This window comes from Eptatretus burgeri, chromosome 17 (genome assembly GCF_056783735.1).
Source record: "Eptatretus burgeri isolate ZD-2024b chromosome 17, Ebu_testis_v1, whole genome shotgun sequence".
NCBI lineage: Eukaryota > Metazoa > Chordata > Myxini > Myxiniformes > Myxinidae > Eptatretus > Eptatretus burgeri.
The window spans coordinates 52,869,121-52,883,120 of NC_140977.1; the positions used below are offsets into that span (position 1 = coordinate 52,869,121).

The 14,000-nt window shown below is 46.2% G+C and overlaps 2 protein-coding genes across 3 annotated transcripts in view; both read right to left on the reverse strand.

The window, feature by feature from the left end:
- The window catches only part of CDR2 (cerebellar degeneration related protein 2), a 34,886-nt gene extending 31,694 nt beyond the window's left edge, over nucleotides 1-3,192 (reverse strand). The window contains exon 1 of the mRNA XM_085861226.1: nucleotides 3,138-3,192. Within this exon, the coding sequence (XP_085717352.1) occupies nucleotides 3,138-3,192 (55 nt within the window). The remainder of the gene's footprint in view (nucleotides 1-3,137) is intronic.
- A 1,148-nt stretch (nucleotides 3,193-4,340) lies between these two features.
- CCDC134 (coiled-coil domain containing 134) overlaps nucleotides 4,341-14,000 on the reverse strand; it is a 33,426-nt gene continuing 23,766 nt past the window's right edge. For both annotated transcript variants that reach the window (XM_085862298.1, XM_085862297.1), the window contains exons 4-7: nucleotides 8,854-8,938; nucleotides 8,534-8,715; nucleotides 8,346-8,417; nucleotides 4,341-4,695 (exon numbers count right to left, since the gene is read on the reverse strand). In XM_085862298.1, coding sequence (XP_085718424.1) covers nucleotides 4,573-4,695; nucleotides 8,346-8,417; nucleotides 8,534-8,715; nucleotides 8,854-8,938 — 462 coding nt within the window. In that variant the 3' untranslated portion in view covers nucleotides 4,341-4,572. The remainder of the gene's footprint in view (nucleotides 4,696-8,345; nucleotides 8,418-8,533; nucleotides 8,716-8,853; nucleotides 8,939-14,000) is intronic.

A 14,000-nucleotide genomic window follows, 5' to 3' on the forward strand; every position in this document is an offset into this window, starting at 1 on the left:
GAAAATCCGACCAGCGATAGCCAAGGATTCTCTGAACCGACCTGGTACCAAAGGAATTAAGTCTCCGTCTCAGATCCTTGGTCAGAATCCAAGTCTCGCATCCATAGAGCAAGACTGGAAGTACCAAGGACCTGAAGACTCGGACTTTCGTCCTTCCGCACAGGTACTGGCAGCACCACACCCCATGATCCAGTGAATCCATGACTCCCCCGGCCCGACCCAGACGTCTATTGACCTCTGACTCACAGACAGCAGAGACATGAATATCACTGCCAAGGTAAGTGAATCTCTCCACGACCTCAACATCCTCACCACAAACAGACACAGACAGGACAGCAGCATCCAAGATGTCACCGAAAGCCTGGATCTTAGTTTTGACCCAAGAAACCCGCAATCCCAGCAGCTCCGACTCCTCATTCAGCACTTCGAGGGCCTCCAAAAGGATATCTAAAGTCTCCGCAAAGATGACTGCATCATCTGCAAAATCAAGGTCTGAGATCTTGACATTCCCAAACGATGCACCGCAGCTTGATCTCTCCGACATCCTCCCAAATATCGAGTCCATACAAGTGCTGAAAAGTGTGGGGGCCAGTACACACCCCTGACGAACTCCAGTAACAACTGGAAATAAGTCAGAGATGGTACCACCACACTTCACAGCACTCTCAGTACCAGAGTTGAGTTCAGACATCAGATCGATCAGTTTCGGTGGCGCCCCACGAAGACCAAGAATCCTCCAGAGGACATCCCGAGTCACTGAATCGAATGCTTTCGAGAGATCAACATAGGCTGCAAGCAGCCCCTGCCAAAACTCTCATCTGCGTTCGGTGAGGACACTAAGAGCAAGGATACGGTCAATCGTTGACCTCTTTGGTGTAAAGCCTGACTGCTCTGGACGCTGGTGCTCAAGCAGATGGTGGCGAACCCTATCAAGAATTATCGAAGCAAAGAGCTTGCCCGGCACTGAGAGCAGCGTCACCCCTCGGTAGTTGTTGCAGTCTTGGCGATCACCCTTCCCTTTCCAGAGAGGAACAACAAGGCCCCTCTTCCAATCAGTTGGGATGATGCCTGTGTTCCAGGCAGAGCACAAAACTGCATGCAACGACATGAGTGCAGCATTTCCACCAGCCTTGAGAAGTTCAGCATGGGTGCCACAGATCCCTGGAGCTTTGCCCCGTTTCAACCGGTTCACCGCAGCCTGTGTTTCCACAAGCGAAGGTGGACCACAGTTGATTCGAGGGTCAGCAACAGGGATTGTAACACCCTTGACGTCCAACTCGACAGCTGGGGGATCAGCCTGGTACAACCGCTCAAAGTAACCGGCCCAGCGGGCCTTCACTCCAGACTCCTCTGTCAAGAGCCTACCACTCTCTGCTCTAACTGCAGTGCTCCGAGGGCCGGGCTTGGATGAACGCAATGCACAAATTCCCCTGTAAGCAGGACGAGAATCACCTGTCCACAGGTGATGCTCTACCCCCTCACAGATTCCTCACACATAGGCCTCCTTGTCCACCCTCAGTGCACGTACAGTTTTACGCCTCAGCTCCCTGAACAGCTCAGCTCTGCCACTCAGCCTGGCCCTGCGACTCTGGTCAATGGTATCCAGTGTCCCTTGAGACAAAATTCTTCTTTGCCCTGCGGTGAGTTCCAAGACATCCACCGGCAACATCAAGGACGGTGGTCTTGAAGGCACTCCACAACTCTTCAGGACCCCCCAAAGCACCCAGACCCCCAAGTGTCCACTCAGCCTGTTCGCAAACTCCTCAGCTACTCTCTCATCCCTGAGCTTGCCAACATCCAGCCTCGGCTGGGATGGTACCATTCTCCAGGATTTAAGGTGCAGCTTTAGAGTTGCTACAACAAGCCTGTGGTCAGTATTGAGGAACTGAGCACTCTGGTAGACCCTGCAGTTCTGGTTCATCCTCCAATGACCATCAATGAAGACATGGTCAATCTCCTTTGCCACACCGCCAGCATTGGAATACCAAGTCCAGCGATGAGCTTGTGGGTGCTGAAACCATGAACCAGCCACCCTAAGTCCATGACTTCTTGCAAAGTCAAGGAACTTAGTGCTATTCTGGTTCATAGTTCCTGACCCATGGGGACCAACATACACCTCATAACCATCCCTATCAGTTCCAGTCGATGTATTGAAATCTTCCAAGACTTGAAGTGTATCTCGTCTGGGGCACTGATCAACCACAGACTCGAGAGTGGCGTAGAATGCATCCTTCACGGTGAGATCACTCGCCTCAGTCGGAGCATAAACAGAGACCAGGGAAATGACACCTAAGGAGTGACGAATCCTTAATCTCATAATACGCTCGTTGACCGGTGTTACCTCAATTATCATTGGGGTCAGCTTATTGGACACAGCTCCAGCAACTCCTTGGGTATGGTAACCATCAGAGCGACCAGACCAATAGTAGGTGTAACCACCCGCCATTATCTCGCCGCAATCCGGTCTCCGAACCACAGAGAGCTGCAATCCCGATGTCCAAATGCTTGAGCTCAGATGATAACAGAGACAGGTGATCATCCTCTCTTAGGGATAGGACATTCCAGGCACCCACCCAAAGGGAACGCCTCAGGTTAACCCAAGGAGACCGCCGTCTGGTGGACGACACCTCAGCACCACTCCGACACACTCTCCCGCAATCTGACCCAGGGATGTTACCCCGTGATTTCCCTCCTATCATAAAAGATTGGGGGTCCCGAAGGCTTTGCCCCAATCCCGTCATCCGGTGAGCTGCCCTGCGAAGGGAAGCTGCACAGGAGATACTCCCACGGAGTGGGTTTTCAGATTTTTTTGCGTTTTTGTGTTTTGCGGAATGAAGGGTTTTACGGTGGCCGGAGTGCAAATCCTGCCACCAACCTCCTAATAAAAAAGTGACCCAACTGCAGGAGGACGTCCGCAGACACAGTTGGGCACTAGATATGGATGGCCGTTGGCTCACAAGGAGCTCCTCCGCCCTTTGACAGGTTTTGTTTTTAATCCTGCTGGGTGTCCTTATCCAAACACCCTCCTCACCAGAAAACCTGGTGGGGGAAACGGTTTAGTCGCCGACAACCCGACCATGGAACAGGTTAGTACAGGTTTACATGGTACCTGTAGCAGGTCATAGATCTAACCTGACCTGACATGTTAAGTCGCTGATCTATTAGAGAACGTACTCGTTTCAAGTCATTCATGTTCTGTTATAAAAGTCGTTTTACTTCCAATTTAGAAACGAATGATTTTCCTCGTTTTAATGAAGCTACAGTACAAGCCAGACCGTAAATACCGGTGTATAAGCCCCCCACTCAAAGTACATGCAGTATAGGCCTGATATGCACCGAGCTGTACATTAATAACATCAGTGGTTGCGTCACCCTCTCCGATCTCAGGTGTTTGACGAGTACGGCAGTGATCAACCTGACTGGCTGCCATGTGTTTAGATGTTAAACTGATGGAAACATCAAGTGCATTGATAACATCAGTGGGTCCTGGGCTGAAGTTACTCAGGTGTGCATGAATGGTGTGTGGAGGAAGCTCTGGCCTGGATGTGCCAATGGCTTGAAAAGATTTGAAGATGTCCTCGCTATGAAGGAAGTTTTTCTCGGCTTAGCCAATAAAGTGGGTTTTGATGAGGTGGAAGAAGCCGGCGTAACACAACTTCTGCAATCACACACAGAAGAGCCAACGAATGAAGATCTGAAGCAATGAGATGAGAAAAACAAAGCAACTACAGATCATAATATTTCAAATGTCTTTTTAAAACCAAACTCTCCGCCCCATGAACACACAGCACTTTTAACGTCCTTGGCATCATCTCAACCATTCCACATCACCGGAGCTGATAAATATCAGGTGACACAGTCAGCCTTTTAAAAAAAAAAAACAAATAAAAAAAAACAACAAAAAAACTCCCTCTCTCCCCTTCCCGACTTCCGTTGCACGTTTTCCTGCCATATTTTAATGGAGATGATTGCTTGGTCTTCACCCCAGTTTAGCGGACGTCGATCTTCTTGCAGAATCACCAATATCCATGACGTGACACAAGTAAGTGGACCTTTTTATTATTCTTATTTTTAGCCCGTCCTCCACGCAGAGTGAGACAGGGTTTTGCAATCACGTGTGTCTGTGTCCCGAGATTTTGTCATCAACGCTTTATTATGAGAACATGGAGAAGCCAAATTAAGAATTTGATGAAAAGATCAAAGGTATCATTTTTTCATACTTAAGTCCGAATACAAAGCAGACGTTCTTTGCATTTTCAGATACTTTCTCGTTGTTATTGTTGGTCTATGGCAGTTTCTAACAAAACGTAAGTAAATTCACAATAATCCAGCCCAGCATCTTGAGAAATGTGATGTTTTATTAGCGTTCAAACTCATCCCTGAACGAGGGATATTTTAAAGTGAATAACATTTACAAAAGGCTCCCCCCTTGGTTTTGACTTGAGCTCCCATAGTTAATGTTTCTTCATATGAAAAAAAAACAAACACCAGGAACATTCTTAATGTTCTAGCAACCAAAGACCACCATATCCTGTTATTCACAAAAGTCATAAAATAACCCCCAAAGGAGTTTTAGAGATCATCTTGAACACGTGAGAGCCGTGGACCTTTCATTTTGGCTCTCTGCTCCTCTTTCCTCTTGCGGCGCTTCTCCTTTACAAGGGCCTTCTGTAGAAGCTCTGACTCTTGGAGAATCTAAGAGGATGTAAACAGAAGATTAGAGATCGTGAAACTAAATAACATTTGGATTAAATTGACAGAGATCCTGACCCATGATGCAATTTTATATTAAAATAAATAATAGTTGTAATAGTGAACATTTCATGTCCAACCCACCATGATTATATTCATATATCTATTCCTTAGATCAACATTGACACACCAATTTTTTTTTGTTTTACCAGAAAAGGGTTACGAGCAGACCACGTACACCTTGCTAAAACCTGGGAGGGACAGAGCCAAAAAGGTGGCAGGAGAATAGAGGCCACTAACCTGTCTGCGATGCAAAACAGGCCTAAACATAACATAGTAGCAAGAGATCCCAATGCTTTTGAGGGCGTTGCTTTGCACAGCATCAAGAAGGGTAATGTGCGAGTTCGGGGAGGACAGGACTCCAAGCTGCAAATTAAGGCCTTGTACGTAAAGTTCAGATTGGCCAAGGAGGGACCTTGCATGAACAAGGATGCCCAGCTGACTTTGGAGGCCATCTTGGAAATATGATCTGCCCAAGAAAGATCATGACTGATGGGTGAGGCCCAAAAGTTTGAATGACTTAACATCTTCAAATGTTTGTTTTGGAAGTAGATGGTAGGATTTGCCAGACAATCCTTTCGAAGCGATAGGGTGAGTGTGTGGGATTTGTCAGGGTTTAAAGACATATTGCAAGTGTTGGACCAGTTCCTCATGCTATCAAGGTCTGCAGAGAGGGAAGAGGCTGCTGCCTGTTTGAGGGATGTTCCGACAGAGGGTGGAATCATCATCATCATCAGCAGAGAGTTCGCAGGACTTGCCAGGGAATCATGAAGATCATTGATGAAGACGAGGAACAACATGGCCCTGATCTCATGTTTCAGATCGAGAGCTTCCATCCATTGTTGGAAGAGTAGAAGCAACACGTTCAAGGTAGAATGACCGGGCCTGAAGCCAAACTGGTGATCTGAGATCAGGTTGTTCAAGAAAAAGAAGGATTTTGTGACCTTGCTTATAATTGGAAGCAAGCCAATAGGACTCTAGTTAAGAGGATCCATTTTTGTACCACGTTTGTGTATTGCAATGATGTTGGCCAACTTCCAGGGAGATAGAAACTGTCCCAGAAAGAATGATCAACTGACCAGAGCAGAAAGAGGATGAGCAAGAGCAGCAGAGTAGGTTTTTAGGACACATGTCATCTGGGTCTGTCACAGAATCAGAGCCCAGGTTTGCAAGAAACCTCTTCACCTTCTCAAGTAGGAAAGACACAGTATCCAGGAGTAGTTGGTATGAGAGGTTTGTATACATGTAGAGAGTGAGGGGTTGGGTATACATGATTTGGATGCAAACAGAATTGAGGCATTTGGCCTTCTCACGAGCAGTGTCAGCTGTCGTGCCATTTAAAGTGAGAGAAGGGATGGAGGGGAAGCATACACCAGACAGACTTAACATGCCATCAGGTCTAAGAAGGAGACAGGTTTGAGAGTTCAATTTTGAGGTTGGACAGATGCTCTTTTCTGGCTTTTCTGAGAGTGGACAGTGGACACACTTGTTCAGGGCTTTGTGGAATGACCTGAGGTTGCCTTTGGTCAGATTTGCCTTGCAGGAAGATAAGGCAAGTTGTTTAAAAGGCAAGTGCCTCAATACAGGATTCTGTGTACCATGGGTGAGAGGAAAAGTTTGATAACTGCAGATGAGATTGTATAAATCTATACATAAGGGAAAGCAGGCTTGTGTGGAGGAATTCCCAGGCAGTATTAATATCACAAGTGGAAATAAAGGACCAGTCTTGATATGAGAGGGTAGCATGCAGTCCCTGCCAGTCATCACATGATCAGAGGAAGAGCAGGAGCCTTTTGCAGGGAAGTTTGCCATTATGAAGTCCAAAAGGGAGGACTTACCATTGGGAGAAATCCGGGTTGGAAAGTTTACAGATTGAGTCAGTCCCACTGAGTCATAGAAATCATTTGCTGCAATGCCATGGCTGGGTGAAGAGGTACCAGCACCCAGCCAATTGGCATGGTGGCAGTTGAAATACCCACGTCTAAGGAAGAGAGAGGGAGATGTAAATCGAGTCATCCCTGTTTAGGAGTACGGTAAAGCACACAGACAAACGAGAGGTGGTTGCTGAGGGGAAAAGCACAGCCAAGGAACTCCTGGAGGTGAGGAGAGGGAAAAGTAGTACATGGACAATGGGAAATGGAGTTTTTTTTTGACATAACCTGCAACTCCACCATCCCCAGGCAAATATGCTACAGTTAAAACTACAGTAGATGAGAGTAGTACTCTCGTATACTACTGTTGGTAACAAGTCATATTATAGTAGTATGTAGTCTGCAGAGAATGACGACAGGAAAGGAATGCTATTTTTGCTTGGGCCGGAACGGGGTTCAGGAACAGGCAGAGAGGTAGAGGAATCGGGGAGATCATGTGGGAGGAAGGATTATGTTCGGCAGATAATGTCAGGTTTACAAGTGTCTTCCTGTTTAAACCTCTGCCCTTATTGCTCTCTCTTTTGCTCCGACGAAGAGCAAGGCCTGAAATGTCAGCATTGCCTTTTATTCAAGGCGGATCAACCACCATTTATGGGAACTTTTTGAGCTATTCTTACTTCCTTTACAGCCCATGCAGATCGCAATTTCTGTGCTGAAATTAGCGATAATATTCTTACAAGTGGCAGCTTGGATTGAGAGATCAGTCAAATTGGACCGAAGAACTCGGATGTTGCACGTCTGTATAATTTGGGATGGGGAGAAGACGATGTTGGCAGGAAGTGGGGAAGAGGTCCAAAAACCCACAATACATCCATAACCATGATCCTTTCTATATCTTAACTTTCCCCACCCCGCCCCTCACGCCCACCTCTTTCCTTCCTGAGAGTTTGCGTCTGTATCCATTTTGTCCAACCCATGCATCCTCCATTTGCCACCATTCTTCATCACATCCTTCATTTGTCTAAGTCTCCCTATATTTTGTCCCTCAACCCTATTGTTGGTGTCCCCCCCCTCTCTACTGTTCATTTTGCTCTTCTAGCTTTTCAAGGAGCCTTAACTGTATACAAAAAGGAAGGTGGCAGGACGCAGGGAAGCATAGAGGGGAAGCAGGGAGGGTGGGATGCAGGTGAGGCGGGGGGGGGTGGTGCAGGGGAAAGCAAGGAGTTTATGGGGCATGAAGGAAGAAAAGAGGTTGAGGCACATGGTGTGGAGGGACACATAATTGATGAAGGCCAAGCAGGGGTGGGGGTGGGGAAGCTTCGAGCAGGTGTTGGGGAACCCAGGTGTGAAGATGATGTGGGGGAGAGTACTGACGTGAGCCCAACAAGGTCAGCCTAAGAATGGCATTAAAAATAATCTGACAAATAAATGCGACTAATGTCCATTAAACATACCTCCAATAATTTCCACTCTTTCTTAGAACAAAAACAATATATAACTTGTCAAACTCCCAGAATGAAGTAGGTTTTGACAAATCACAACCCTGAATCGTGGGGTTCAAACAGTTACAACCCAGGATGATTTAGCATTGAAATCCATGCTCTGAGCCTGGATTTAAACCCCATTTTCAATATGTATTTATACAGAGCCTAAAACCACCTCCTCAATCAATACAAAATAAATAATTCGGCATGCACAAGGCAGACAGAAAGAATGCCAAACCTTGTCTTCATCCACCCGGAAGGGATTGCGGAAGTCGGGCGACTTTTCCACAAACCCGAGCTCCTGAGACATCTTTCGGAATGGGCGGGACAGAGAAGCAGCAATGGGATCACAACCACACAGATCCCCCCTCCAAAAATCACGAGGCTCAAGTTCGATTTCAATCCTGCTCATCTCGTTTCACTTACCAGCATTAGGAGCTTGGAGTACGTCCCGGTGTCAAACACTCCCGTCCGATTGCAGAAATCGATGCCCCAGCGTGCCAATGCTTGCCACCTGACATTTGGATCAAAGTATCCATGAACTATCTTGGGAAAGCGCAGCAACACGTCTCCAAAGAAGGCCGTGTTTTCTACAACACGCGAGTAAGCTGCACAGACAAGGAAAAAGAAGCAAATGCAATCAGGATATGGAGCAAATGCTTGCTACGCACCGTACATGCCAACTACTCCACATTACATCCCCACACGTTCAACAGGACGTCACCGCATCCTCAAGTCCCGCCCACCGTCGCGCAATTTCTCCTCTGCTGGGACGGGACCGTCGGGGCCGATTCCTCCCATAGTCACTTCTGTTCTCGACTCCTCAAGAACCTGAACACATGGAAGATGGAACCAAATATTCTGTATGATGATCATATTAAAGTACGAGTGGGGCGTGCTTGCACACTGCAACTCAGATGCATTCCACATGCAGACATAATAAATATAAGCTTTATATATTTGATGAAATGTATTGCGACAGAGGTTTATGTTCAAGAGCATGAGGTTACAATGATATGCAAGCCAAAAGACAAAATAGTATTCATAATTAACTTAATCAAACAATGACCAAAAAAACAAAAGGCAAGTCATGTAACCCAAAATGCAATGTAATTAAATATGCAGGATTTTAAGTGTGCCATCATTACTTCGGTTACTTTGTAATAATTAAATGCTTACTCATTACGAGGATTACTTAGTAATTAGCAGCATTTAAAACATACCAATACTGTTATGGATCTGGAAACCATTTGCATTCAACATACAGATGTCCCAAAAGTCAGTTATGTCGTTAAGTATGTGTGTAGTCAGATCCCCTTCCTTTTGTCGAGTGGGAGAATCACAGGTGTGCGTTACAATTTCTTTTATTTAGGTTATTACATCTAATAAACCACCCCATCCAGATGACCCCTTCAGCCCATCACGAATTCAAATACTTCCGATAAGTATTTGAATTATTTTCTGTCGTTCTTGGGGAGACAACTGAGTTTTGCCTTTCTTAATTTCTCCATAATAATAACAAGCTTGCACACTAAAAACTCGGCTCGCAGTCACACGATCCCTATGAAATTGCTGTGGCACTTAGCGGACATGCCGACAATGTTTGGGAAGTCTTGGCGTTCCATAGTACCACTTGCATTTTGCACAATGCGTATTTTTGTCATTCCCCATGTACGGTCTGTCGTCTGCTCCCAGCTATGTTGTACTGCTATACCGTGCATGTGCACAGGTATCGCTAGTTTCTTTTATTGCTTGTAATTTATGAGATTCCTTTTGGGCATCTTTTATGCTCTTTACAGCACCTGCTACATTTCCCACAGCAGAAGCAGTTGAACCAATTAGGTCTTTATGTTTAAGAATAGTTGAAACGATACCCATTAGAGTATCAATTATCCCATCTTCTCTAAATTGATGTCCGACACCCCTTTGTCTCTTAGGTTTATAGTATCCTCCACCAAGATAAATACCTTCGCCCTTGTAGTATGGGAAAAGGAACATCCCATCCCATCCCCTGTAATTATTTTATATTTTCCCAACTCGTGTTTCCTCACAATAACCATCGTATTTATTTATTGGAAAACTTCACGTAGGTGAATTCTGATGGATATAACTTCTCCATTAAAATAAATCATACGATTATCTTGGTCGGTTATCCTAAAATTTACTCTGTGTATGGTTTTTCCTGACACAGGGAGATAAACCAAATTTTTGGGTTCCATATTGAATTTATAACCAATTGGGGTTGAGTATGCGCTGAACGAAAATATTGTATTTGTTTTTATTCCATCACTATAAGCACCATCAATAAAATCAGAGTGAATTAATACCGAATTTATTCCTGAGGATATTTGAATGACATTATCACTGTAAAACGTCCCATTAGTTTCAATCTTTTTTGAGGAGAAACCCAATAACTCTCCAAATTAATTATCAATTGTGAAATCAACCTTGTAGTTATTTTTAAGTTTAATCGTTGATTTTGAAGTATGTTTTTGAATATCTATAACAATATTTTTTGGTTCATCACCCTGTTCTTTCATAAGACGAACAATTTCGGAAGATATTTGAGAAATCTCATATGCTCCGGGTGAGACTGTTATCGTTTTGTTCTTGCTTCATTTACCAGAAAGACTAACCCTATAATCAACAAAGTTCAGCAGATCAATATATACTCTATCATTATTTTCCTTATCCAATAGTTTATCAAAATACTTTGATTCATTCCTCATAGTTGAAGCTTGTCTTCCATCTTTTGTGAGAAGAAACAGTAATCTGGGGGGTGGTTTAACAGGGGGTTGAGCAGACCCCAAGAACCTTCATTCATCATTAAATATCAATACCTTTTTTGAACAAGATTAAATATTGCTGGTTGTTCTGTTGGAATGAGTCCTGCTTTGGTTTTTGAATCCGCTGAATATTCATTGTTTTGAAGAGTATTCACAATATAAGCAAGGGGGTGAGTAATCTCTTCCAGTTGTTGAAATAATCCTTCATCATCATATTCTAATTCCCCAAAATGCTCTAATTCTTCCTCCGTCATTTGATCAAAATCTTTTAACATTTGAAGTTTTTTTTACGAGTATATTCGACTGTGGGAACTGTGGAAACATCTACAATTTTTTCGTTGGAAGTTTTTAAAAGTGGTTTAAATTTTTTTTCTTGTTTTCTTTCAAATGCTTCTTCACCCGCTAGTTTCTGTCTGCGTTTCTTCTTTATGTCTTCCTGTTGTTTTTCGACTTTTGAAACCAACTCTTGATGTTCCTTAAATCTTCTTGCTCTTTCTTTCGCATCCATTTATTTATTGGAAAATACCATTTAATAGCTCATCTTGTTTCATAACAATATATTTATACTAGCGATACCCATGCACATGCACATGCACGGGGTAGCAGTACAACATAGCTGGTAGCAGACGACAGACCGTACATGGGGAATGACAAAAATACGCATTGTGCAAAATGCAAGTGGTACTATGGAACGCCAAGACTTCCCAAACATTGTCGGCATGACCGCTAAGTGCCACAGCAATTTCATAGGGATCGTGTGAAGGTGAGCCGAGTTGTAGTGTGCAAGGTCAGGTCAGGTATGGGAGCATGTGCCAGAACAGCGCGTCGCTGCGTCCACTTTCCGCCGGTACTCAAGGGGCCTCCGTCTGGCCATCCCCCAGGCAGATGCCAGGCCCATCCCCATCTCCTTGAGATGATGGTCAACCTGCTGCAACCATGAGGCACGTGGTCGGCCCACTGGCCTCCTCCACTCATGAGACTCCCTCGCTGAGAGAATCTGGTGAGCAGGATCAGCGTCAGGAAAACGAGCCACATGTCCATACAGCCGCAGCTGACGCTCACGGACTATGCAGGTAACAAATCTCATCCGAGTCTCTCTCAGCAACCGCTCGTTGGACACAAAATCCGACCAGCGATAGCCAAGGATTCTCCGAAGAGACCTGGTACCAAAGGAATTAAGTCTCCGTCTCAGATCCTTGGTCAAAGTCCAAGTCTCGCACCCATAGAGCAAGACTGGAAGTACCAAGGACCTGAAGACTCGGACTTTCGTCCTCCCGCACAGGTACCGGCAGCGCCACACCCCATGATCCAGTGAATCCATGACTCCCCAGGACCGACCCAGACGTCTATTGACCTCCGGCTCACAACCTGCGGAGACATGAATATCACTGCCAAGGTAAGTGAATCTATCCACGACCTCAACATCCTCACCACAAACAGACACAGACAGGACAGCAGCATCCAAGATGTCACCGAAAGCCTGGATCTTAGTTTTGACCCAAGAAATCCGTAATCCCAACGGCTCCGACTCCTCATTCAGCACCTCGGGGGCCCCCAAGAGGATGTCTAAAGTCTCCGCAAAGATGACTGCATCATCTGCAAAATCAAGGTCCGAGATCTTGACATTGCCAAACGATGCACCGCAACTTGATCTCTCCGACATCCTCCCAAAAATCCAGTCCATACAAGTGCTGAAAAGTGTGGGGGCAAGTACACATCCCTGACGAACTCCAGTAACAACTGGAAATAAGTCAGAGATGGTACCACCACACTTCACAGCACTCTCAGTACCAGAGTAGAGTTCAGACATCAGATCGATCAGTTTCGGTGGCACCCCACGAAGACCAAGAATCCTCCAGAGGACATCCCGATTCACTGAATCGAACGCTTTACAGAGATCAACATAGGCTGCAAGCAGCCCCTGCCGAAACTCTAGTCTGCGTTCGGTGAGGACACGAAGTGCAAGGATACGGTCAATCGTTGACCTCTTTGGGGTAAAGCCTGACTGCTCTGGACGCTGGTGCTCAAGCAGATGGTGGCGAACCCTATCGAGAATTATCCGAGCAAAGACCTTGCCCGGCACTGAGAGCAGCGTCACCCCTCGGTAGTTGTTGCAGTCTTGGCGATCACCCTTCCCTTTCCAGAGAGGGACAACAAGGCCCCTCTTCCAGTCAGTTGGGATGATGCCTGTGTTCCAGGCAGAGCACAAAACTGCATGCAACGACACGAGTGCAGCATTTCCACCAGCCTTGAGAAGTTCAGCATGGATGCCACAGATCCCTGGAGCTTTGCCCCGTTTCAACTGGTTCACCGCAGCCCGTGCTTCCACAAGCGATGGTGGACCACAGTTGATTCGAGGGTCAGCAACAGGGATTGTAACACCCTTGACGTCCAACTCGACAGCTGGGGGATCAGCCTGGTACAACCGCTCAAAGTAACCGGCCCAGCGGGCCTTCACTTCAGACTCCTCTGTCAAGAGCCTACCACTCTCTGCTCGAACTGCAGTGCTCCGAGCGATGGGCTTGGATGAACGTAATGCGCGAATTCCCCTGTAAGCGGGACGAGAATCACCTGTCCACAGGTGATGCTCTACCCACTCACAGATTCCTCGCACATAGGCCTCCTTGTCCACCCTCAGTGCACGTACAGTTTTACGCCTCAGCTCCCTGAACAGCTCAGCTCTGCCATTCAGCCTGGCCCTGCGACTCTGGTCAATGGTATCCAGTGTCCCTTGAGAGACAAAATTCTTCTTTGCCCTGCGGTGAACTCCAAGGCATCCACCGGCAACATCAAGGACGGTGGTCTTGAAGGTGCTCCACAACTCTTCAGGACCCCCAAAGCACCCAGACCCCCAAGTGTCCACTCAGCCTGTTCGCAAACTCCTCAGCTACTCTCTCATCCCTGAGCTTGGCAACATCCAGCCTAGGCTGGGATGGTACCATTCTCCAGGATTTAAGGTGCAGCTTTAGAGTTGCTACAACAAGCCTGTGGTCAGTATTGAGGAACTGAGCACTCCGGTAGACCCTGCAGTTCTGGATCATCCTCCAACGACCGTCAATGAGGACATGGTCAATCTCCTTTGCCACACCGCCAGCGTTGGAATACCA